Source organism: Rhagoletis pomonella, unplaced genomic scaffold (genome assembly GCF_013731165.1).
Source record: "Rhagoletis pomonella isolate Grant_MI unplaced genomic scaffold, Rhpom_1.0 Rhpom_scaffold_00012, whole genome shotgun sequence".
In the NCBI taxonomy this organism is placed as follows: Eukaryota; Metazoa; Arthropoda; class Insecta; order Diptera; family Tephritidae; genus Rhagoletis; species Rhagoletis pomonella.
In genome coordinates this window covers 16199205-16224861 of record NW_023458566.1, presented here as the reverse complement: position 1 = coordinate 16224861, position 25657 = coordinate 16199205, and the positions used below count along the sequence as shown (strand labels likewise).

At 36.7% G+C, this 25657-nt stretch overlaps 1 protein-coding gene across 1 annotated transcript in view; it reads right to left on the bottom strand.

The window, feature by feature from the left end:
* Window positions 1-25657, bottom strand: part of LOC118747947 (homeobox protein caupolican-like) — a 178967-nt gene that overhangs the window by 55828 nt on the left and 97482 nt on the right. Inside the window, exon 3 of the mRNA XM_036482183.1 lies at window positions 17515-17636. Within this exon, the coding sequence (XP_036338076.1) occupies window positions 17515-17636 (122 nt within the window). The remainder of the gene's footprint in view (window positions 1-17514; window positions 17637-25657) is intronic.

The following is a 25657-nucleotide window of genomic DNA, read 5'->3' as shown; positions in this document are numbered from 1 at the left end:
ACATTAACTAGCGACCCGTCCATTATTCTGCTATAAAACAGGTATTCTATACGACTTCCGGAGGAAAGTGAATCAGAAAATCATACACATCTGGATTTAGGGTTTATCGCAATTTTTATTGACGGCTCTAAGTTGAACAATGAGGCTCGCCACAGCTCTCACGAAACCTCAACTTGCAACTTCGAGACCACTGCAACGTCTTGCAGTTAGAGATAACAACTATTAAGAAGACCGCACTCTGGCTCAGTAGTGTTTCAACCCATTCACTATCTACTAGAAGGTGGCAATCGAATATATGAAGATTCCAGACGATTCAGCTGCGAAGCTCACCATATAAGTGGTATGGTATATAACTGGGTACGGTGAAATATCCGAAATCCTCGTAGCAGACGAGCTCGCGAGGACCAACGAAAGGAACTAACCTACGCTCAGTTATTTCTGCGCGTGATTCATGCATATTCCTGATATCAGGCAAACACCAGCTTCATATCAGAATTCATTGAGTCGACAAACGACAGATGGGAAAGCTATGCGGGATTACCAAGCAAATATGTCCAAATATCAACGGGACGAGTTGAACTATCAGTGGAGCGGTGGATATTGCTACGTAATGCGAACACACGTTGAGCCGATGAGATACATAAATACATCGCAAACGATTTTCTTCTTAGCTACAGGAACCAGAAGAGGTGGGACTGCCTCGTCTAGCAAAAATACGATTAATAGTTCTTAGTAGTTATTTCTTCCAGTGTTTGGCTATTCTACATAGGTAGATTCTGTTGATATACGGCGAAGCAATCACATGGGAAATTGACAGTACAGAATAAAAGCTTGCGTCACAACGGGAATAACTGTTCTAAGTGTGCCTCTCGGTTTGCTGTGCAGCATGGAAACCACCGTAATTTAAACTAACCTAACATATGGCCTGCCCTAGGTACTTACAGAGATCTGAGTTGATCTGAGTTTGAAACCAAAGTGGACTACAGCACAGCCTGCCAACATATTTTTCGAAGTTTTTTTACTTTAATAAACATTGTGGTCTAAAAAAATTTCGAAAGAAATCGTCAGTTTTTTTTTTTTGGTGATGAATCAGAAAATTGTAGCAGATCAGCTTTTGGAGACAAATTCACCGATACTAGTTAGTTTTTTCTTCTCATAAAAATCGCCTATGGTGCGAAGCCGGCCTAAAACTGAACGTAGTAGACCCACCAATTTATTTGATAACACTAAGATGTGTATCAGAATTAGAGGAAAATTCTTAGCTAAAATGAAATCAGCAAATATTTTGATTGTTTAATTCTTTCCTTCTTCCTCTTCTTGTATACCGTCAAAGCTGTAAGAGGACATGGCGTGTCAATCGACATACAATAATGTCAAAAATACCTATGTATGTACATATGAAATACTGTGATGCTGAAATGATTTTTCAAATATGCTACTCGTATCTTCAATATTGCTGTTACATGGTTACAATACCAACAAAAACAACAAAAACTTTGGCAAGCAGAACAACTAATAAAATGTATACATATTTAGTACATGCGAGTACTTACTTATACGCAAATACTTTATTATGACATACAAATGTACGCATGTATTATATAAAATGCATACACACTTGAGCAAAAACATTCACAACCATCTACAAGAATCAGTAATTAAAAAATTAAATAAAACATTTAACTAAAAGTGCCCATTAATATTTTACACTTAACCTGTACTAAAGGCATCAATTGCTCAACGCTTCACCAAATTGTTCAAAGTGTTTTTGTGGGATAGTATTCATAAATATGTACATACATATATACCTAGATACAGCTGCGGCCAAAATAATAGCAGCTCAGCATTTTGGTGAGTTTTGACTATGTCTCTACTGTTTGTTTCATATTAAATTTTTTTTTTAATTAAAGCTCATTATTTAACAAAAAACATATAAATTAAAATTTTAAACTTTTTATAAAAATTAACAAACTTTCACCAAAATTTCGAATTCCTTCAACCCTCAAGCAGGCAAGACCGCTTTTAAGCTATCAACAGTTAGGCTTATAAAAGCGCTGTACCGATTTTTTTTAATTTTGCGATTAAAAACATGCCTAAGGTTACGGTTACTATACATCCGTATTCTGACCAAATTTAGATCCGTTTATTTGCTTGTTTCGTACTTTTTTTGTTCCGATGAAATCTTCAGAACAAAATTTCGTCAGTGAAAAATGTTTTCATTTGCGTTATCGTCGATGAAAAATTAGTTGATATTAAGTTCTCGTCCCTCAGCAAAAAAAATCACCTGCTTCAAGCTTTACAATACGAGTAATCCTTGGTGTGCAGTTTTGTAGTGCCAAAATGTTTTGTTGATTTTTAGTAATTTTTTTTTGACGTAGAATACGTCTTACCTTAAGGTATGGGGGCTATGTTCAAATGTTGTAGTTGTAATTTTTAGAGCTTCACAAAAACGCTTATTGCACGAGAACTAATAAAGCGATTTCAAAGAAAAGTGTGGCGTTTCAAAGATAAAATTCCAAACCTGTCGACAGATTCATTTTTGTAAATAACCAATTCGGTTTCTGTCGTAAAAACAACGGTAAACATTGCCTTATTTTGGGGTCAATTTTGAGCCTTTAAAGTGCTCTAGCAACTTATTGTTGGCATATATAACTTTCATTTTCGGGATATAGGTTCTTTGGAGCAGTAGAAATATTATCGGGTACAAATTTTATATAAATTTAACAAATATTGAGCATTTTAAGGCAAAAAATTGTTGAAAAAATTTGCAAATTTTTTTCATTACCAAAATGCTCGAAAACCGCTCGAATGATTTTGTTTTTGTTTTCTTTAATCAAAAACTCAAGAGTTTTCCTTTCGTTTGGTATATGGGAAGTATTGGTTGATATCTTCTATATATGTTTATTTTATTCAAATATATGGGCATAAATGATTTTCCATACAAAATCACCTCGTCATCATTTTGCAAACACGTGCATATGTTGGAAGTGTGGGAAGGAGACAAAAAGTATGTATGCGTATGTAATGCGGCTTTTGATAAACAGAGGCGCGCTATTTATAACCTAATCGCAGCGTGTGTACATATGTAAATACATACATACGTACATATGTTGATTGCAGTTAATGTGGATCTGTTTCTATTTTTAGTAATCTATGTATGTCTATACATACATATGTACATACATATTATATATGTACATACATATATGAACACATGTATGCATAATACGCGAAGACTATTCGAAGTGAAACAACATTTAGAAAAAGTCCAATCCAAGAATAAAAGTAAAGGTGAGGACGTACATAGTTAAAGAAAAGGATAAAGGCCAAGGTAAAAATAAACACAAAAACAAAGTTGAGTAAAGATAAAGGCAAACATGAAGACCAAGGTAAATTTAAACACTTTACTTATATGTATAAGTGCAAAGGTGAAGGGGAATATGTATATGAAGAATATGATAAACATAAAAATAAAAACAAAGATAAATATAAAGAAAAAGATGCGGATGAGGATACCGATAAAAGGATAAAAGTATAGATGAAGATAGAGGAAGAAAGATTAAAATAAAGGTAGTTGTAGAGAAAAGGATATAGATAAAGGCACAGAGACTCAATCTCGGAACTATTTCGGGATTTTAGGGATTCTCGGGACTTATCGATATAATCGATATTTTGTTGGTTTTTTTATCGATTTTGTTATCGAAATTTTTATCGATATTGTTATTGATTTTGCTATCGATATTTTTGGAACTTATCGATATAATGATCGATATTTTTATCGATTTTGTTATCTCTTTATTATCGATTTTGTTATCGATTTTATTATCGATTTTGTTATCGATATTTTTATCGATTTTGTTATCGATATTTTTATTGGTTTTGTTATCGATATCTTTATCGATTTTGTTATCGATTTTGCTAACGATTTTGTTATCGATATTTTTATAGATTTTGTTACAATGTTTAAAAACGGGATTTAATTACATAGTATGTATTATATAATGATATTTACTTTTATAAAAAATTAAATATCATTAAAAAATAAAAGAAAAATAGTCAAAACTGACAAATGTGTTGAGCTGCTTTTATTTAGACCGCAGGTGTACATATATGCGACGTAATAAACAATTGAGCGATAAGCAAACGGCGGGGCCGGTCAGCAATAAAAGGCAAACGGCCGCAAAACCAGGAAACCGGGCAATTCATATTTTTCGCTTGATTGTCAGAGTTGCAGAGTTGCACATTGTTCTGTGCCGCATTGTGTGGCTACTGGTGGCTACGGTGCGAAAAATTAATAACAACTTTTCGCTTGTTTTAAACTATTTTTGCATGCAGCATGTGGATACGCTCGAATGTATGTATGTGACGCAAACATACATATGTGTATGTTTATACATAAATAACCCTCAAAGTTACAGGAGGCATGAAATATCCACAGTCACTTTCGTTTGTTACATTTCATATGTAGATTTGTATATGTATACATTTGTACATACATACATACATACTTATGTATAGTGTAAGCCTTTATTTGCCTACATTGCACTTGATTGCTTTTCATTTTTGTATGTGTGCGAACACGAAATTTGTTTGTAAACAAGTTTGGAAAAGGACTTCTCGCTAACCCATCAGTCCACGCAATAATGTCAGCCATATTTAAAGTGCCGATGATATACATACATATGTACACTTGTTGTTGTGTATCTAGTAGACATACATAAGAGCATGTGCCAAATTTTAGCGTACTTGCAGTGTTTCGCTGATTTCTATATTAAACTGCAAAAAGCGCATTTTAGGAGACCTTCAAAAAAGGACCTTTAATTTGTGCTATTGCTATTTCGCTTTCGAAAGATTTGAACATTTCATTTGACAACATAATTTAAACTTCATTTTTCATAAACCATAGATGGATTTGAAAAAATTTTAATAGATTTTTTGACATTTTACCTAAGTTAATAAAAATATATTTTAAATGGGACACCATTGCGTATGATGAATCATTTTCTTGGGCTACGGGTACTATGCATGCGTATTCTGATGAACTTTTGTTCGATTTTCGCCCTATTTTGTCAATAGACAAACATATCTATAGTATTTTTATTAATCTGCGAGACATATTTGCGGAGTTTTCCCCTCTCTCTTCATTAAATTTACCATTACATTTTAAAGTGTTAAGGATGTAGTTACAAAATTAGGAAAATTTATATCAAAACGCGCAAATTTAATACATACATACATATGTACGTACACACAATCGTACACATCACAACATGCAACCCGAATAAAAAACAAATTAAAATAAGCGAAATAAACTATTTGAGGAATGCCAACTCCATTCGTTTTGTTACACTAAATGCCTTTGTTGTACACTTCACGCCATTTTATTGCGGGCGAAAGTTTCAATTTGTGGTTTCCAAACGGTCGCCAACTTTTGCATTTACAATACCAAATACATATATATAAGCACACGCACACACATGCATAGTATTTACATACATAAAAACATTGGTTACCCGGCGAAAGCACGCGTTAGCGATAATTCATTGTTGTGCACTTAACGGTTGTTGCCGCTGTAGACGTCTGGCATTCCAACTAACTTATTCTACAATTTTTTTGCTAAACGAAACAAAGAGGTAGATTTAAATCCTTAAAAAGTGTACAAACTAAAGAAGAAAATCTCAAAGGAAAACGTGTATCTTTAAAGCTCACTTTATGTATATTTAAAGGTTGCATACAAATTTATGATTGTGTCTAAAGTGAAGCATTTTATTAACGGTTTTAAATTGGTTTACAACCAAAAATCATACATACGTCAAAAACCGATAATAGAAATGCTTAACTTTAGACATAGCTTTATTTTTAATCCAACCTTTAAATATAAGTGAGCTTTAAAGTTGGAGGTTACTTCAGAAAACGGCCCTTAGCAATTTAAGAATTTAAATTTATGGAAAAACTATTTTTTTTTTTAAGTTTCTATCCTATCTATAATTTAGATGTTTCAGCTCAACCCTGCGGTCGCTGTGGTTAGGCCTGCGCACTAGCATTCCGAGTCACTGTTCAGATTTAGCAAGACGAAGTGTGCATTGAATATTGGGAACCTGACAAAGTTCATTCATTAAGTTAAGGGTATTGGAGTTGGCACAAACCCCACGCCTTATCACAAACAATTTCTATTCAACCTCTTTTCCAGATGATACTTCAACTCGAGTTCCGAAGTGGAAAGTTAAGATATAACAGGTATAGTATGTAAATTAGAGTGGTCCAAAAATGCATGTGAAAAAGTAAAAAGGGAATTTTAATGCTCTGGCCCCCCTAGGATTGTTCTATACCGTAAAAATATATACCCCTATTTTTTTTTATCAAAAAATATTTAGAGGTCGCTCAAAGTACTCAGAGTTTTCCATGTATTTTATATGGGGAAGCACAGTATTTCGTAGAAGTGGTATAGAAATCTTGGCTATCAATATTTTTCGTTCCGAAAGCCCTGGTCCCCTTCAGCAGACTTCCAATAATAAAATTCAATTGTTTATTTTACCATTTTTATATAGTAACTATATCTTATAGCTCCGAAAAATCGCAATACGTCAATTTTTTAGTATTAAAAAAAATATTAAATAAACAGTTGGAGGTTCCCTGAAGAGACCAGAGTGTTCCGATTGAAAAATATTGATACTCAAAAATTCTATACCACTTCTACGAAATATTGTTTTTTCCCCATACAAATACATGGATAAATTTGACCGCCTTAAGCCTTATATATTTTTCGATATGGAACAATCCTAGGGGGTGAGAGCATTAAAGTTCCGACTTTACTTTTAGGACCACCCTATGTACATAAAAATGTATGTATGTTTATTGGGTCACACATACAAAAAAAAAATGGGTACAGCTTTCCTGTCGGAATTGTGTCGTATATTTTCAGACTTCCGCCAAAATATTTCAGAATAAAATTGGGATTTACCTGAGCTGGGATTTACCTCCAAAATTCGCATTGATTTGATTGCTCTGGCAAAATTTAAAAAAATGTGTATTCAAACCTCTGAGGCTTAATCTCTTCTGTTGTGAAGTATTTTTTGTTTTAATATTTGCAATAGCTAATTTTTTTTAATCTGTTTTTGGTAGTATTTTGAAATCGGCCCAACTCACGTAAATCTTAATATTTTATCGAAATATTCTTGGGAGGTTCTTAAAATATATAATTCCGTTGGAAAAATCGCAGCTTTCTTTGGTGAGGCACCCTAATGTACACACATGTATATACAGTTAGCGAATTTTCATACAATAGTTAGCTTTAATTTCAACATTAATTGTTAAACACTTTCTCCAAAACAATGGCGAATCTAGAAACTAAGTTAAGTAAAACTAAAAAACCTTTCATTCATTTTCAACCGCCTACTAACATCCGAATAATGAATACCATCATGGCCACCAAGCAGCTGAAAAATGTTGTTGTCGGTTAGTGAGGTTCGTTCAGAGGCGCATCACGTGACGCTCGCTCAGTACAGTCTAACCAAAGATTGATGGCGTATACGAGCATGTTGAGTAGCTCAGCTCAGTGCCAGTGTGTGTGTCGTCGTCGTCGTCGTCGTCGGCTTTTGTAGAAAAACCACAGCAACAACAATTTTGCAGATTTTACCCAAAACAAAAACCAGCAACAAAGGTAGCCGCTTAGAAGCTGAGGCAAAGACAAAATCTGCGTAAATGAATGTAGGTATGCAAATGAAATTTAGATGAAAGCAACAAAAGCGGTCATAACAACTACAACGAACTAACTAATAGTATGGCTGAATGTGTTAGCTACATTTACCACATGTAGTTACATCACATATCACGTATCTGCAACATCAAATTTAAAACAAAGCCGACAGGAGCAACCAACGCCAACCCCAACGCCAACGCCGATGCCAACAAGGACAACAAGGATTACTACGTTGGCATCGCTGTTGCATGCGCATTATGTATCGCCTTATGTTGTTAGACCGCCACGTATTGTGTTGCCTTACCCGCAGAACACATACATTTCTACATACATACATACATTCAAGCTTGCTATTGCATCCTTTTGTTTGGTTTCATGTCTGAGTATCCTTCCTGCATGCATATGTATTGCATTTATTATCTTGGTAAGTAAATTTTACATAACAAACTGCCAGAAGCGAATGACTGAATGAGTGAATGAATGTGGATGCAAAAGGAGTGATGGAGCGCTTGATGGCAGACTTCATGCCCGCCTGTGGCTATTCGCAATCACAATCAACGCTACATTGCAAAGCATCATCTCGTCTTGACAGCCGGGACAAGCCGCCAGGACAAGCCGCCGGCACATTGTGGCACTCAGGCTCGACAACTGCACTCTTCACTTCGCGCCACTGTACTGGTGCTGGCGTATCCTGAATGTCTACAGACAGACATATGGCAGACGGGCAAACAAAGCTGTGGAGATGCACTAGTGAGTGGATTAGCGATGTAAGGGGATTGAGTATGCGCTGGGCAATAGAGAAGGCTGTGAAGTTGTGATGCCGGTCTCAAGCCGTTCGCTTCAGCGCTTATCTCAGCACACTTACCTACAATATAGTATAACACACATGTAGTGCTGTTTGCCCGTTGATATGTGCATTTGTGTTTAATTTCATATGTATCATTATTTACCATTTCCATTTCCATATGCGGAAGTGTTCTTACCCAGTAGGGAAATCCAATAGTACCGTACTGTAGCGACTTTTATTATTGTTTTTTTTTTTTGCAACGATTTTCGGACATCCCTTGTCGAAGGGGAAATCGTTCCATAATACATCATATTACTACCCTCTCGGAAACACAAACAACCAAAAATATTTTTTTTTTTCGCCAATGCAAGGCCTTGGGGTACTGTATTGAATACAAATAAAACTAATTAATCCATATTTATGCGCCGTTGAGTATTCCTACCAGGTATGTGATAATAAATGTTTTCTTTGCTACTTTACTTGTCCTAACTTAGAACTAGCTGTATTTCTGACTGTACTAGTCTTTAAATAATTTTACCAGTTTAATGACCAGTGCATAGCAACTCGAATGGTCCACTTTTTACTACAGGGATATTTTGGTATCCAAGCTAACTATATACATGCATAGTCAGCCTATTGTAGGGTATTTACAACATTACTCTTTTGATCCTTCCACAGTATCTGGTACTGCGGCTGCGACTGCAACGCGTTTATTTAGCTGGACCTTTGGTAAAAAATTATATTTAATTATTGCATATAAATATAAATAAAATTAACGCTTAAATATGCATATTAGACGAAAGGGGGTTTAATCACCTTAACAACGATGCCAATTTCTTTAAAAATCTGTGAATATTTTTTTTGTTTAAAATATTTTTTGATAAAAAAAAGTTATTTTTTCCTTTTAAGTGTTTTTTCTCAAATTTGTATTCAGGAGGTTTACAAATATGCATATCGGAAAAAAGAGGGTTTAATCGCCTTTAAACAAATACTAGTTTTTAAAAAATCGGTTAGTAATTTTTTTGTTTAAAATATTTTTTTTTTATACAAGAAAGGTATTTTTTCCTTTAAATGTATACAAATATGCATATCACAAGAAAGGGGGTTAAATCACCTTTACAACGACACGAATCTTTTAAAAATCAGTTAAAAATTTTCTGAAATATTATGTTCTTAATTTTTCGAAGATCTGACCTTTGACCCGTTATAGCACCTGTAATATACTGTCTTTTACTGTCTGTACTTTTGATTTTTTTTTTGCTTTTCACATGCAATATTTAAAAATATTGTTTTACCAAAGGTCCAATTTCGAACTTCGAAGGCCCATGTCTCGATTTCGGAGGCTAACTTCGAAAAACGGATAACTTGCTTTTTTTTACTTATGACTCAATCTCTTAAACAAATTGGTTTGGTCCAATACTCAGCCGAGTGCTGTACAGTGTAATAATACGGCTGGTTATGTAACTCAATTCATTTCCGAGTGAATTTCAACCCCTGCCTTGAGCATAAAGGTGAGGAGGTTACATAAGATTGGAAACCTTGAGGATATCATGATTTAGCGACATGTAGATGTTAAGTTTGGTTGCATTGCATCCAGGTAGCGCGAGTTCACACTGATGACGTCAAAGAAGCTTGTATAGATAAGTACACTGAGACTAGGTTCTAAATCATGTGTTGAGAGAAATATATTTGGCTGACCTTTTTGAATACAAGACTGAGCCGAAAGGGCAGTCCCACCCTTTCCGGCTTTCAATACATTATGCTTCATCTACAACAACAAGCTATCTCGAAGTGATAGCACGCCTGTCCTAAGGAGACTGCGAACATGGCATTGCAGGAAATTGTGTCAAAGTAGAGGACTTGACTTTGGGAAACTTAGACTTCAGAATGTATACTCGAAAGGCGGTACTAAGTCGCTTATTTGGCAGTAGCTGATGGCGCTTGTAACCCATCTCCTATACTGACGACACTTCCGGTTAAGCATAAGGAAAGCAAGGGTAACTATGAGGAAAAATACCCGGAAAATTAATGGATTCTAAGGTCAATTATAGCAAGTAGGATAAGGAGCAACGGACTGCTTCTACGTTGATTACTGGAGCATCTCATTGAATTTCGGCCAACGGCTTCGCGAGAATTGTCGTGGTTTTCAGATGAACCTACTACAACGGGGAAGCCACGTTTCCTATTGCCCGAACTCTAACTGATAGGCGAGCAGTTATTATACATTTTCTATTAAACAAAATTTCCAAGACTCTGACTGTTACTGGACACTGCTGAATGCATCCGCGTCAAACGAATGAACTTCGCTGTAAAAGAGTTTTGCCTAAGCTAAAGCCACAATTGGGGGATGAGGAGTATCAACCATTTTCTGTGGATGCCTATCCTTGGAGAAAACACCGCTGAGAGACACATACATATTTCATTGTAAAGTTCAATGGTTATTGTTGTTTTAACGGCACAGAACATTCCTTACAAATTTTGTATCGAAGTTACAGCACTTTTAGTCAGAAATAAAACTGGCTCGTGGTAATGGCGTAGACCCAATTGTTGTTGCAAAGGAGAGTGTGTTTTTTAATTCTCACTTTTTTTAACTATAAGTACGAATTTGTTGCATTGCCCCAATTCTCTTCAAGTATGTTCCTTCACAAAAAGGCCAATAAAGACAATCTTTGACAAGTGTTCACACAAAAAGCCTCAAAGTCTGCATGCGAATAAATGTGTACTTACATACCTATACAAATGTACATTAGATTGGTCCAATTTTTTTATGGGGAAAAATTTTCACCCCTTAGTTTTTGCCTTTTGATATTTGTAATATCTACACCAACTTTCAGTTTTATACTGTAACCAATACAGGGGGCTCAATGACCTTGAAATTCGCTACTGGATCGCTGTGAAACTGGCAAAAAATATTGGTGATTTTTATCAAAAGCTACGGTGCCATAACAACTGAAACTTGTGATATTTTTTTAGGCAATTAAATTTCAAATGTTCTTAAGTTTCTAAACCAATTGTTTGATTAATATATGTACACAATATTTCTAGAGTAAAATGTGAGCATCATGAGCATCCTCCAGATTTATACTTAGAAACGTAAAGTTTGATATCAGCACATCTTTCGGCCCCAAACCCTATCTCGGAAATTTTTTTTTGCCCCACTCTAATGTACATATATACGAACGTGTGCGAGTTAAAGCCTACAGCAACATTTGCATTGCATTGCGGGCGGCCATTTTGATTTGTACTCATCGCACTGGCTCATGAACATGCCACCAACAAAATTTGCCAAACTGCCCCAAAGCAAACACAGAACACAAAATACAATTATGTGCAGATAAATAAACAAACTCACCCTGCCCTGCCCCATAGCTGGAGTCCCCATTATCCACCTACACATGTGTATGTACTATACGTCCGCCTGTGTGTGTGTGCGTATTTGTGTAAAACGACACAAAATGGATATTTCACCCGCAGCCGTTCTTATTGTTGGGATTTGTGTTAAAATGTCAGTCTGTCATGATGCGGATGGGGGGGGGGGGGGGGGCTTTACAGACGCGACTCGTTTATTTGTTTACATGTGTCTGTCTATGTAAGAGTGCATAAATGTATGTAGATAAGTATGTGTAGGCAGGGACAAGCGCTTGACAACAGGATACTGTTGATATTGTCGGTCGAAGTCAGCGTGCATCGACGACGACGTCATCCGGTGACTATTGTTGTTGCTGCTGTACTACATACACTCCAGTTACTATTATTGTCATTTTAAATTGTTTGTTGCAATTGGCAACTTTTATTGTTATTGCTATTGTTGCCATTGGCGGCTTGGTTAATCTGCTGTTGCTGCATTTTTTCAGGATTACTTTTGCATTCCCCATTTTTTGTGCGTTTGCAAGTGGCCGCTGGTATACTTCGCTTCTACTCCCCGCTTTTTTTGTTTTTTTTTTTTTTTTGCGTTATTGTAGCTATTGCAGTCGCCTTTTATTTAAATGTTAACAACAATGCTTGCCCGCATTTGCATTTATCGATTTTTTTTTTAATTTTTTCTTCTTCTTCCCATATCATTTGCCATTTAATCCGATGCGTTCGCAGCAGTGTTTGCTGTCGGTCTGCCATTCTTTTTACTTTTTAATTACCTCAATTCTTCGTTTGCGAAAAAAATTTAAATTAAACTTTATACTTTTCTTGCACGTCACATAGCAGGCGTGTATGTATGCACAGTCGTACAACATACATACGTACGTACATACATAGATACGCGGAGCTTATTTGCGCATTCACGCACTACTCCGCGTCCATGGCCAATTCCTTTTGATGAGCTTTTTACAGAGTTTTACAGTACTTAATAGTTCAATAGTTTTACCAGAATTTAATGCGATTCAGTTACCGTATGGCAAGTAATGCGTGCCCTTTATAGGATTATACGCAATTCAATAATCCTAACATTTAGCTATTAGAATTTTTATTTGTTGGCCAGGGTTCATTTAACAAAAGAATATCAAATTTATGAGCGAAATGTAAACTTCTTTAATCACTAAAGATGATTTGGAGATAGAATTTTCCAAGCTATTGAAAATCTAAATCTGGTTTGGTTTTTAATTGGTATGAAATGACAGATGACACTGGAGATAGAACGCCACATTTTAGAAAGGCTGATGAAAATTCGTTCCAAGATACATACATATATCATCTTAAAACGCTCCCCGAGTGGCAACCCAGTATCAGTGATAGAAAGGTAGGTACAATTGTACTATATTCAGCCTTTTTAAACGTTTTTTTTTTTGGTTAACCTGCCCCGTTGGCTGTAATCAAATCTTGAAATCAACGTTTAACCAACTTCCCGATGAACTAGAGATTTGAAACTTCAATGCAATATGAAGGATGAAATAATCTGGTAGGTGGTGCAGCAGTTCAGATATTTGAAAACTCCCCATATATGGTCGGACTTGGTTCATATTTGGGATGTGTGGTGCCCCCTAGTACGTTCGGTAACCTTTAGCCCATTTGGAATGGTGATTTTACTCCCTGGTGAATACACTATTACAACTTCTAGTGAGAAGGCTTTTGAATGGTAACCTAGTAGGTGTAAATTTATTACTGCTAATGACATTCCCATATCAAATTCATGGGAGAATTGCATTGCTGGTAATCGGGCGGGTAGCTAGTGTTGGTTAGCGTAAGCGAGTGAAGTCACTAGTGTCCCAATAGTGCGTGGTACTAAAGGGGTTTACATGAAAAGAAATAACTTCACAAAAAATATATCCGGTAGAAGAATAACTCCAAAAGAAATCGCCTATAGGTTTTCGGGGTCGTCGAAATTAAAAAAAAAAATTCATTTTTGATCCGATTTAGTTTATATTTAGGATAATAATTAATTATATGAAAAGAAATACCGAAAAATATTTTGCCGCTAGGTGGCGCAGGGCACATAATTAATAGATCGGTATCTATCCATGGTCCGTTTTGGTTCATATTCGGAATATATATTGCCTACATATATTGAAATCAATAAAAACATTTGTTTGTTTGTTTGTTCTAGCCTATTAGGAAAAAATTTAACGAACAAGTTCAAATAAAAATAATGAATAAAAAAAATGTGTGTACGATCTCTGTATGGTTCTAAGCCTTACAGAGCTCCGACGTTATGCCAGAAGTGTGTGTGCCTTGTCAAGCTAGGTTGAGCATGATTTGATGGCCCATATCAACTGATTACTTAAATAAGTTTTGTTAAGTTACACTTGAGAAGTGCATTTGCAAAATTTTTTATATGAAAGTTGTGTACACACAACTGTACATATATATTCGCGCTGCGCTTTAATGAGGGTTTATGAAGCACATATATGTATGCATCTAGAGCCTACGAGGTGTTAGAAGTCGCCTAAACAAGTACATATATAGGTACAATTCAAACATTTTTCTTTCCCATACCTCTTCAGCACTAACTGGATCTCCAGTTTCTAGAATTTCTGAAGTGGAAAAAATTTCAAAATATGCAAATTTTAATGTTCTGAAAATTTCAGCGAAAATCTACGTACAGTGGACTTTTCTGGGAAGTACTGAAGTATTGAAAAATTGGTAAAATAGACAATTGGGTATTATTTGTGGAAGTCTTCTGGAGAGAAACAGAGTTTTCCGATCTTCAAGAATTCTACCGCATTTCTACGAAAGAGTTTTTCTCCATATAAATGACATGTAAAACTTCGAGGTAATTTTTTCTATTTAGAAAAAAAAAAACAGGTGGTGAGAGCTTAAAATTTTAAGCTCATTTTTCCTTTCGCATACATTTTTGGACCACCCTAATATTTAGTACAATGCATTATTGTCTAAATTTAATTAAAATTAGGTATTTTTTCATAAATATTAACTTATTTGTATGCTTTTACATTTTGTTGAATATGCTCGAAACAAAAAAAAAAACAACAACCAAAGTCACCATTTGCCCAACTTACTAACTTTCAGAGCAAACTTTTCTTTATTCACAAAAAAAAATTTAACAAAAAAATTTAGCTCGCAATACCCCACAGCAACTTGAATGAAAATAGAAAATGAAAACTTTAAACTTTTAAGTTCTGCCGGCTGTGCGTGCGTGCGTGCGTGCGCGCGTTCGCCATTTATCCATTGTCTCCTGGCAGCATTTAACGGCCCGGCCGCCGCATGCGACTGACTTTGCAAAGCCAAATTCGTTTTAGTGTCTGCTGCCGCACCGCGTCCGCCTCCCCCTACAACTAACTTCGCAAGCTGGCCACTTTTGCTTTCTTGGCTTTTGTCGTTTGCTATTCGCCACTCGCCGGCTGCGTCTGGCAAAGTTTCAATTGCTGTGCTTCTTTATTTCGTTTTAGTGTCGCCTGCGCTGCTGACTTTTCGGTCAACAACAACAACAGCAGCACCACTGAAAGGCAACGCTCGCAGGCAGGCAGCTATGTAGTTGCCGCACGCATTTTTAAGTGTGTTCGCCTGCCAAAATTACAACACAACAAATAAGCGAACAAAAAATAAACGGGAAGTCATTCAAGCAGCCAGCCGCGCGCAGCCAACAGAAGTGAGTGTGTGCGTGTATGCAAGTTCATCATACGCCACGGCGTACCACTCATTCTGCTGTACGTGCTCCCTCACTTTGCCACTTTACCCAAATGTGAGAGAAACTATTCGGCAACGCTGTCTCGTGGCTGCACAGCAGGCACTTTTAAAGCAACCGGAAGCTGTGTGAAGCGGCTGGCTCAAAATCTGTTTAGCTTTGTGTGTGTGTGAGCGTTGGGGAATGAGTTGACTCGCTTTTGGCCCAGATGGAATTATCTCACGTCTCAGTTTTCGCTTTTTATTGCAGCCAGTTCACAAGTTCGGAATTTTGTCAACAATTTAAGAAGTTCTTTAGAATCCATGTAAACACACACACATCTACACAAACGGTATTGAAGTGCAGACGACAGGCGATGTGCAAAGAACATTATAACGCTTGTACTTGTTGGCATTTATGAGCCATTGGCATGGATCGAACGTTCGTGGCCGTCGCAAATTTGGGTGAGCATGCGCGTGATTGTGTGTGAAGTTCAAAGTTCGATTTATATATTATGGGGTTTAAAAATTAATTTAACATTCTGTTATGTGTGCCAAAAATGGGGAAAAGGAGAAGTAGTGAAATTCCTAGCAAGAATATTGAATGGATTTGAAAGGAGCCGTTTTCTTTTGGTATTAGCAGGTATTAAGTATTTTACAAGTCATGATTTTGTACAGATTTCAGGTAGTCACGGCGCTTTGTGGAATTTGGCAAAGATTTGTTTAGTGAGAAAACTGATTTTTTTTTAGCAAGTTTTAGGAAGTGGGTGAAAATAATTTTGAGGCATTGGCAAGGATTTGGAAAATAAAGGCAGATATTAGCTAGATAATTTTTTTGCTAGATAAATGGTTATGGCTTCATTAAAATCTATCAAAATGTTATTTTTGATGCAGAAATGCATCTAGATGCTCTAGGAATATTTCTGCATCAAATGGAGAATTTTCAAAATATGTCGCTTACGTTATTTTGGCGGTTTGGGTTTGACATGCTGCAGAATTTTATGAAAAATTTCTAAGAATAAACAACGAGAGCCTTAGGCAGTGTGCAAATTAAATTGGGGGGGGGGAGTTCGCTTTACAAGAAAAAAAGTCTAAGCTAGCTTTGATGATACCAGTGAAAATGTTTAAAGCATTATCGGTATATTTATCTAATCAACAGTGTTATTGATAAACATAATGTTATCGTGGCTTTATTGCTATCATCGACTTTGACAGCAGCGGCAGAGATTTTGCAAATGTTATCGATATTTTTTCCGATGTTTTTTCTTATCGTTATCATAGTTGAGTTTTTCATCCATTCGTAATTATTTTTGCTATAGGAATTGTTATTATTAGTAGACCTTGTTATTACCAGCCAAAATGTTTGAATCATTATCGACATCGACGGTGTTATCGATAAAAAATATTGTTATCGTTATTGTTGTGTTATGTTTTTTTAATATCAACTGTCGTAATCGTTTTCACTAGTCGATTTTGCAAATGCTATCGATATTTTTTCGATTTTTTCAACGATACCAAAATTGGTATTTTTATCGATATCGTCGTTATTTTGCCTGTTGGAATCGTTGTTATTATTAGTATACATATTTTGCAATTTTTATCGATATTGTTTTCGCTTTCGATACTGCTATTGATATAACTATCTATTTCTTATCGCTATCGGGTTTTTTTATTGTTATAAATATAGGCTTAAGCTGTGATTTGTTAGTCGAATTCTAACTATTGGCGCCAAGTGGAAAGCTGTCGACCAGACTTGACTGTGCATGTTAGCCTTTTCCACTCCAGAAACTGTTCTAAACTTAAATTCAGAGCTTCCAGTTATTACCACAAGCTGCCATTCTTAACACTGCAGCATTTATTGCAGCTCGAATACACCCAGTTTGTAGTTCTATGTCGCAACACTCCCCTACTATAATTTGTGTCGAATAAGCAAATTTGCTAGAATTTATTTTCACAACTCAACACTCCCCGCACTTACCTATACGCACCGAATGTTGGATCGTAGGTGTAGTAGCCGGTCGTAGGAGGCAAGCCCGTCGAAGTCCACGTTGTGACTTCACTTCCGCTGCAGCTGCCATCTTTCAAAGCATAAGGCGTACTCTGAAAAGTATGAAATGCAGAAATGAACGACTTCAAAACAATTTTGAGATGAATATAATAAAATTCAAAATTTTACTAATATCATGATACTGTTTACTTGCTTGCTTTATTAAATGTGAATAAACTTAATAAATTGAATAAGTACAGCATTGTGGACAAATATACAAACATCCATAAACTCATACATAGACACATAGACACGTATTAGCACATAAAAAAATTTGTTGGCTTTCAATTTGCTAACAGCTGTCGAAGTGAATAATTTTGCATTTAATTGCTATGGAATTTTGTCAACCAAACTGCCTATGCAGAGCAAAGCTGAGCCAAGCTGAACCTAAGTTCATTTCGAGCAGCAACTGTGCGACGGGCAATCGAGTGAGATGCAGTTAGAAAAAGAGTTGAAGCTACATTCTTTCATACATATGTACGTACATTCTGTAAAACAATTGAACAAATTTACTTTTAAGAAAATTTGCATAACAGAAGATGTAGAACAGCTGACGTTTCATTAGGCTGGGAAGTTGTTAGAATATTTAAATGAAATTCCAAAAGACAAACAAACACAAAATGTGCTTCTTTCTTGGCAAATTAAGTGAATAGAGTAAAGGCGAGGAAGTCATTTGTTTTGTAAAACTCTTAAATTAAAAAAGGAAGAGATAAATTTTTTTATGATTTTTTATGTCTGCATTATTTAGAATGGCGCCTTGGCGGGGTCACCCCGACATATTGGAATTAAGTAGGTTCGGCTGAAAAGGGGCACCAGAATTAGATTAGAGGTGGCTGTCTTTATAAATATGCACCTTTATAAGACCCTCGCAGTAATGTCTTGCACAGATAAAAAATGCACCAAAGAAAAAACCGGCGAAGCCTCTAATATTGATTTTTTTTCAATAGCAGACTCCAATGGAAAACAGAACAAAAGCTCCTATACAAGCATTTCTTTGGATGGGACAGTCGGATACTTTAGTCTTCATAATAATGGGCATAAAAAATGAGCCTAGTCTCCGACTTGATTTTCAGTACAAAGTCTTGAGCTTGAGTTCACTTAATCAGTGCGAAAATTGAGTCTGAGTTTAAGCTCGCTTTTTATGCATGAGGGCCAATATCTCAGCATCACAGAACATCGGAATGACATATACCAAGCGCAATTATTGGTGCCATCTATTGCAGGAAATAAAAGAGAAATTGATCACTTTTTCAAAGATATTCCTGACGTGTATGAAAAAGCATCCGTGAAGTGTAGAACGCAGGCGTATTCAAAAGAAACATACTGACTTTAATCCAAAAGCATTTTAAAGTAGTTGAAATCAAACGAATAGTCGGATAATTGACTTTCTCCTAGGGCATGGATGCTTATGTGAAAAAAGGAAGGAATCCAAGAAGTCGGCAAGAGCGGAGTGTGTGTCGAGCAGCGTAACGAAAATTCAACATCGGGAAGCTGCAGTGACAAAGGACAACTGAGATGTTTCGAAGAATTGAAAAGCTGGTGGTAGAAGAATTTTAGATGAAGGTTTGATTAGAAAAAGGCAGCCATCGAATAGTTTCCAGAACGTTGCTGGTTTCTGGTAACAAATGGCCAGATTTTATGATCTGTGCGAAGAGTTGATAGACATCTACACAAGCTTTTAAGCAACATATTATCTGACGTAGGCAAGCTTGACGATTGGAATAGTTTTATGCAAGTACTCTGCTGAATCAATATGGTGGTAAATCGTACTGTTTGCGCCAATCATCGTGAAATGAGCCTTCCTAATATTGTTGAAAAAGGCTGAAACTCATCTTGAACCAACTTGTTAGTCTTGTTGTTGGCTCTGGAGTTGATAAATTTACTATTCATCTGACTTTTACAGCTTTTTAAATTATGAAAAATACTTTAGATAAGTAAATCGACATGGAGTTCCTGCGTAACTAATAAACAGTAATACCCGGCCTGAGTCTTCTCTAGCCAAATTGTCAGATGTCGCATTACCTGGTGTTGGTGTGGTGACCTGGCGCACATACCAAAATAAGTCCCTTATGTTTACCACTATGCCACTACTCGGCACCAAAAAACTAAAAAAAAAAACAAATATTATTTAGTCGTGACTTGCATTGCCAAACTAATTGGAGGTATGTAGTATTTAAGAGGCCTGGCAAATCCTCCGATTGAAATACCGAGGCATTTTCCACAAAACTGAATGAAGTTTGTACTGACCCAGCATCAGTGTTGAAGGCATTAGTAAAGACAATGTGTAAGGCTGGACTCAGGTTAATGTAGCCATCACTCATCCGCAAGGAACTCAACATTCTAGTAACTCTTAAGCAAAGGTAACGGTGGCGTACTATGCTGTGGCATTAAAAATACATTCAAGTATAAAGCTTTGCCCCATAAATTTTCGCCTTACCCCACACTGTATCAATTCAGATCCCATTTATTTTAAGTCTACTTGACCGACCCTCGGATAAAACCAATAAATGATAGTAGGCTTGGCCACGCATATTAGCCCCATTCTTACAAAAATGCCCAAGCCGGATCTCTCTTAAGCGCTGACAATGTACTACTTGTACAGCCGCCTCACAAGATTTACCAGCCATAGAGATGGATGATGATGTTTCTTGGCTTCGGTCAAAACTGATAGCCGGTTGTGGTGTCAAATGATCGATCATTTTCTTTTCTAGCTGGCCAAACAACTTATTTCTTTAAGAAGTTCAGTGCCTCAGCTATCAAAACGCCTCCATGAATTCCTAGTAAATCACTGCAATGAAGCGTAACTAAGTACTTACTTTTTTGTTATTTGCCAATTTAATTTTATTTGTGCTGGAGTTTTATAAGCTCAAATCCATCACATGCAATATTAAACCAAGCAGTCAACAGTCAACAGCAAACAACTTCATACATTAATTATAAATGATATATTGGTAATTGAAGTCATGCACAGTTTTTTATTAAACAGAATAAATCATTAGTGTTGGAATGTAACAACTTGTCAAGGCATATATTTTGCATATATTTTTTCTAATTTATTTACATGTTAAATTATAATAATCTTAGATTTACACTTCGTCTAGTGTTACCATATATATATATATATATATATATATGTGTGTATAAGTATGTATACACCAAGGTATGAAAATTAAACAGATATTTTTCCAATTTAGTTAATTTATTTTCCTAAGTCTTGTTAAATTAGCCGCCTAAGTGGCAATTAGCGAACGGCAGTCGTCAGGCTGTTACTAAAAAAGTAAAAAAAAAACGAAAAAGCAAAAATATATAAAAAAAAATCTATGTACAACAACTTTATCGGCTTGCTGTCGACGGCAAAAACACTTTTTTTATCACCTATGTATGTCTGTAGGCACGTTTGTATGTATGTACGTGTGGCATGTGTGCCAGTGGCTGCTAATCGCGCATTTTTACAAGACATTAAATCTGTTGCCAAGTAAATTATATCCGGATCCACATAAACGTTCGCGCGCACTCGCCACGCTTGTGACAACAACATGTTTGACGGGGCCGCTTGAGTGTACTCGTACGACATACATGCATACATACATACATACATATGTACGGGTATGTCTGTTATCAGGCGTCTACAAATTGAACGCACATTGGGCGCTCAACGCTCGCCACACGGCCACAGCGAACGGGGAGCGGGGCTGCAGCGGCATTAAGCTAATTTTATTGCAATTTTTTTTTTTTGGTCGTTGAGGATTTTGCAAATTTTGCACAGTCATCGTGCAGCCGCTAGTTTCCTGCTCAATGAATGCATTTCAAATTTTGTTTTTGTCGGCTTTTCGTAGGCATTTTTCTGCTTTTTAATTTGGTTTTTTTTTTTACATTTTACCAACGAATTTTGTATGCAATTTGCTTTTTTCCACTATTTTTTCTGTAATTTTTTATTTTTATTTTTTTTATTTTGAAATCAGCTCGAAACACGAGTCAACAACTGTAATTATTTTAATGTTTACGATTTGCATAAAAATGCAATTAACTACTTTTTATGAGCTGCTGCACTTCGGTGTTGCACTAATTGTTGTGCCAACTGCAGCCAAACGGCAATGGACACACAGCCGCCGCAGCGTCAGAACCAAAGAGAAAAAAGTTTTGGTTGCTCGTTTGGTTACGTGTCGGTAGCCAATGTGGAAATTGTGGTGGAAACTGTGTGCGGCTGTGGCAGCAGGCAGCAAAAAAACAAGAACAATTGCATTGACCAGCGCAGAGGTATTTAATTGTATGGGTAGGCTAAATGCAAAGTGAATGCGGAGAGAATGGCACCGACGGCGGCGGCGGCGGCGGCGGTGGGTATGCTGTTTGAAAATTTTCCAAACGTTAAGCGATCTCGGACATAAAACATTTGTATAACTATTTTCTGCACAATTGAATAAATTAAGATTGGCAGTCATTATGCGGGTAGCGTAATTTAAAATCGCATTGGAAAAATTGAATGCAATCAGCGTGTGAGCTATCTGTTTGTTTGTTTTTTTTTTGTTTTTTAGCTGGTGAAAGTATGTAGAAGAAGCCTCAAGCCAGTGCTGATCATCCGATTCGGTTGAGGAAGACTGTTTCCCTAGTTCATTTGAGTTTACAGCTGCAGCGCAGAGGGCTGTACGGGAGACCCTTCCTGGTTGCAGGTTCACCAAGGCGCAAGTGACCCGTACACGTGGCTACTAACGTATACTATCGGGCGATGAGACCATTGGCCATATGAGCGCCAGATTCAGAGTTCCGTATAACGATTTCTGTAGAAGCTTTCTCTGAAAGGAAGGGAACCCCCTTGTAGTGTCAACCAAAAGCATAAAAAGTCAGAAACTTTGATCCGGATTAACGGCGCAGTTGATCTGATGAAAATTGCGATCTGACAGATGGCAGTAATGCGGATTATCGAGCCGCAAGGTCGTGGGTTCGAGTTCCACTGCCAGTCGAGGTTTCATTTATGTATTTATTTTTTTAATTCATTCAATTTTAACTTTTATATTTTTTAGCAGTGTTTTAATAAAACTAAATTCTAAAAATTTAAATCAACTTATAATAAAATAAAGTAAAATAGATTACATAAATGAACAAAAATAAAAAAAATTATAAAAAAGTAAAAAAAAATAAAATAAAATTTTGGCAACCGCTCCAATCGAGGATCGAGCCAAGACCTGCAGGCTCGTGAAATTCCCATAATCCGAATTAATTTTCGAAATTAACTCTAGGACTTAATCCGGATCAACTGCATTTAATTCCTGAGATAATTCCGAATTAACGAGTTGATCCGAAACAACGCTGCCGTCTGTCTATGCTTTACGATTTGCTTAAAAATCGGGAGAGGTCAGAGGAAATCCTCTGCAGAGCATTACAAGTAGCCTTATCTAGGAATCTTACTCATCCTGAACGACTGAGGGTGTAATTCTTGCTATTCGTGGCATAAAGTATTCCTTATAAGGACGGTTTAAAAAACGTTAATGAGGCAACCGTATTGCCTTGACAAACTTTTAAAAATGTTGGTCCTGGACACTCTAATGGGAAAATCGGAAACATTTCGGCAAGTAGCTAAAACGCGAGACAGACGGGCATACTTATGCAGATTAACTAGCACACAAATGCGCATAATAATTTTGCCCCGACAGACCGCAGTAATGTGGATTAAAGCGACGCAAGGTCATGGGTTCGAGTCCCACGGCCACCAGAATTTTCATTTATTTCGGTTTTATTAAATTTTTTACAAGTTCTATGTTTTTTTAACGTTACTTTCAGTTAGTTGCCCTTGACTTTCTAGTTAAATTCACCTCTAAAAATTTAAATTCACTAATAATAAAATAGAAAATGTGGTATAAAATAAAGCAAATGAAAATAAAATTAATTATATAAATAAAAAATAACCAACCGAGAATCGAACCTGGCAGCTAGAGGCTTGTAGCGCGCAACTCTCACCACTCGGCTACCGCGGACGCCAACTCGCTACTTCGTTTGCTTACTTGTACAAAAGCCAACAGCTGGCCGTTTTTATCAGTGTTGCCATCGAAAATTCCCCGAGTTGATTCGCAAAAATTTCGTGCATTTGTAAGAGGAAAATGCGTAAGCTAATGCAAATAAAGGCTGTTTATGCAAATAAGCGAGCCCTTTTGTCACCCGTATAAGATAATTCGTCATCAACTGCTCGCTTGTGAAGGTTTTTAGAATAAAAATATACTTCCATAGACTGCCCATATGAGGAACAAAGGTTGACATAGACAGAGTGCTCCCAACTAAAAACAGCTTTATTTAAACAAACTCACTAACGAGCTGGCATATTTTCGTAATTACTTGCGATTAGCTTAGCGCATTTAAGTCTTGTACCCATTTCGTGTTAAGGATTAAATCGAATGGGGGGGGGGGGGGGGGGAGGGGGGGTCTTTTCAAACAAGTTGTTTCACACATTGCAACCACACATTGAGCAGGGAATGAAGTGCTGAGTGCGCTGCTGCTGGTGATTCACTTGATGTTCTTACAAATGGAATAAAGAAATTACGCTGGAATGCAACGATTACCGCTCGCCCTAAGCGCTGATGGCAAACACGACATACATATGTAGAACTCAGTGAAATGCCAAGTTTTGCGTTTGAAATTCAAATTCCACACTAGCCGACTTTTGTTTTTTCGTGCGATAATTGCCAGCGAGTATTTTTTAATGAGCGCGTTTACATGCGTACTAACGAACACACATATGCACATACATAAATACGCTGGCATGCACTCTGTGGATATGTATATACAAATGCATTTTACTGCTCGCAAATAAAAAGCATAAATTTATAGGCATCTATTTTTGCATGTTTGTATTTATGTAGTTGTGTATGCAGGCGTTTCTGTGCAACTGTTGTTTGTACAGCCACTTCGGCTGCTACTTGTGTGTAGTAGGTATTTAATTTTTCTTGCGAGCGAGTGAACATCTTAATCGCTTAGTAAATACTGCCAACAAAAAAAAAACAATAATTGCTGCAACAACTCGCGCAAACCAATACAACAACCAGCGCAGGCGCAACTTAGGTGTCCGAGGTGCCGGTGCCGGTGAGCGGTGGCATTATTGTTGGGAAATAGTACTTTGACTGCCCGGCCAAATAGCTGACGACTATTTGTGAGCTGCTCCGTTTGTGAGCTGCAATTATATTTGCTATCAACAAAAAGCACGGGCAGCAGCAATTGTAGATACTCAAATATTCATACAAAAAACGGGCCACAATTACCTACAGACAAAAAAAATACAAACGACAAAGCAAAATGTGTTGCAACCAAACCTAAAATTTGCATAAAAACAAAATTATACTCAGAACGGTTAGCATTTAAGGGTTTTTTCTGATTTTTTATTGCAAATCAAATAATAGGCTGTGCCCACATTTTTTCAATATGTAAATTGATGAGCAATATTTAAAAAATCGTTAGCACTTAGTGTGCATTTCCGAGCATGAATAGGAAAACATACGACGTAATTATGCGGTGACTGCAATTAATTATGAAATCAAACACGGAATACTAAATTCTACTTTCCAGTATCAACAACCAGATTTTATTGCTTATTTAATGCAGCTGACAACGGAGCCGATATCAGTTTGCTAACTGGTTATTGACAATTGAGCTTACATGTTTTAGTTTTCCACACGGGTGCCCACTCGAAGTAGAGAGGGTTTCTGGCCGATGTTTATGTCCGAAATGCCAGCAGGAAAATGCAGCCCCTTGAATCGAGGGCATTGAGACCACCCGTTCCAAATGAATAAAGAGAGATCCAAGACGGATTGCTATGTGGAAGCGGGAGTCTACTCCCAGGAACTTGGTCTTGCTCTGTCTCTACGATTAGAAAAGGATGCAAGAGTCTTCCGAGCGCAAGTTCTAGGCATCCTTGAAGCCTGTAAAACTTTGGTGAAGTCGGGTACAATATTAAAGCGATACTATATTCTGACACCCAGTCGGGCGCTATTGATAATAGCTTCTCAAGGTTACCAAATCTAAGCTAGTTAAGGAATACAAAAGGGAATTGTGCTTAGTGTCTCAGACAACTGCCGTCTCACATGCCTAGGTT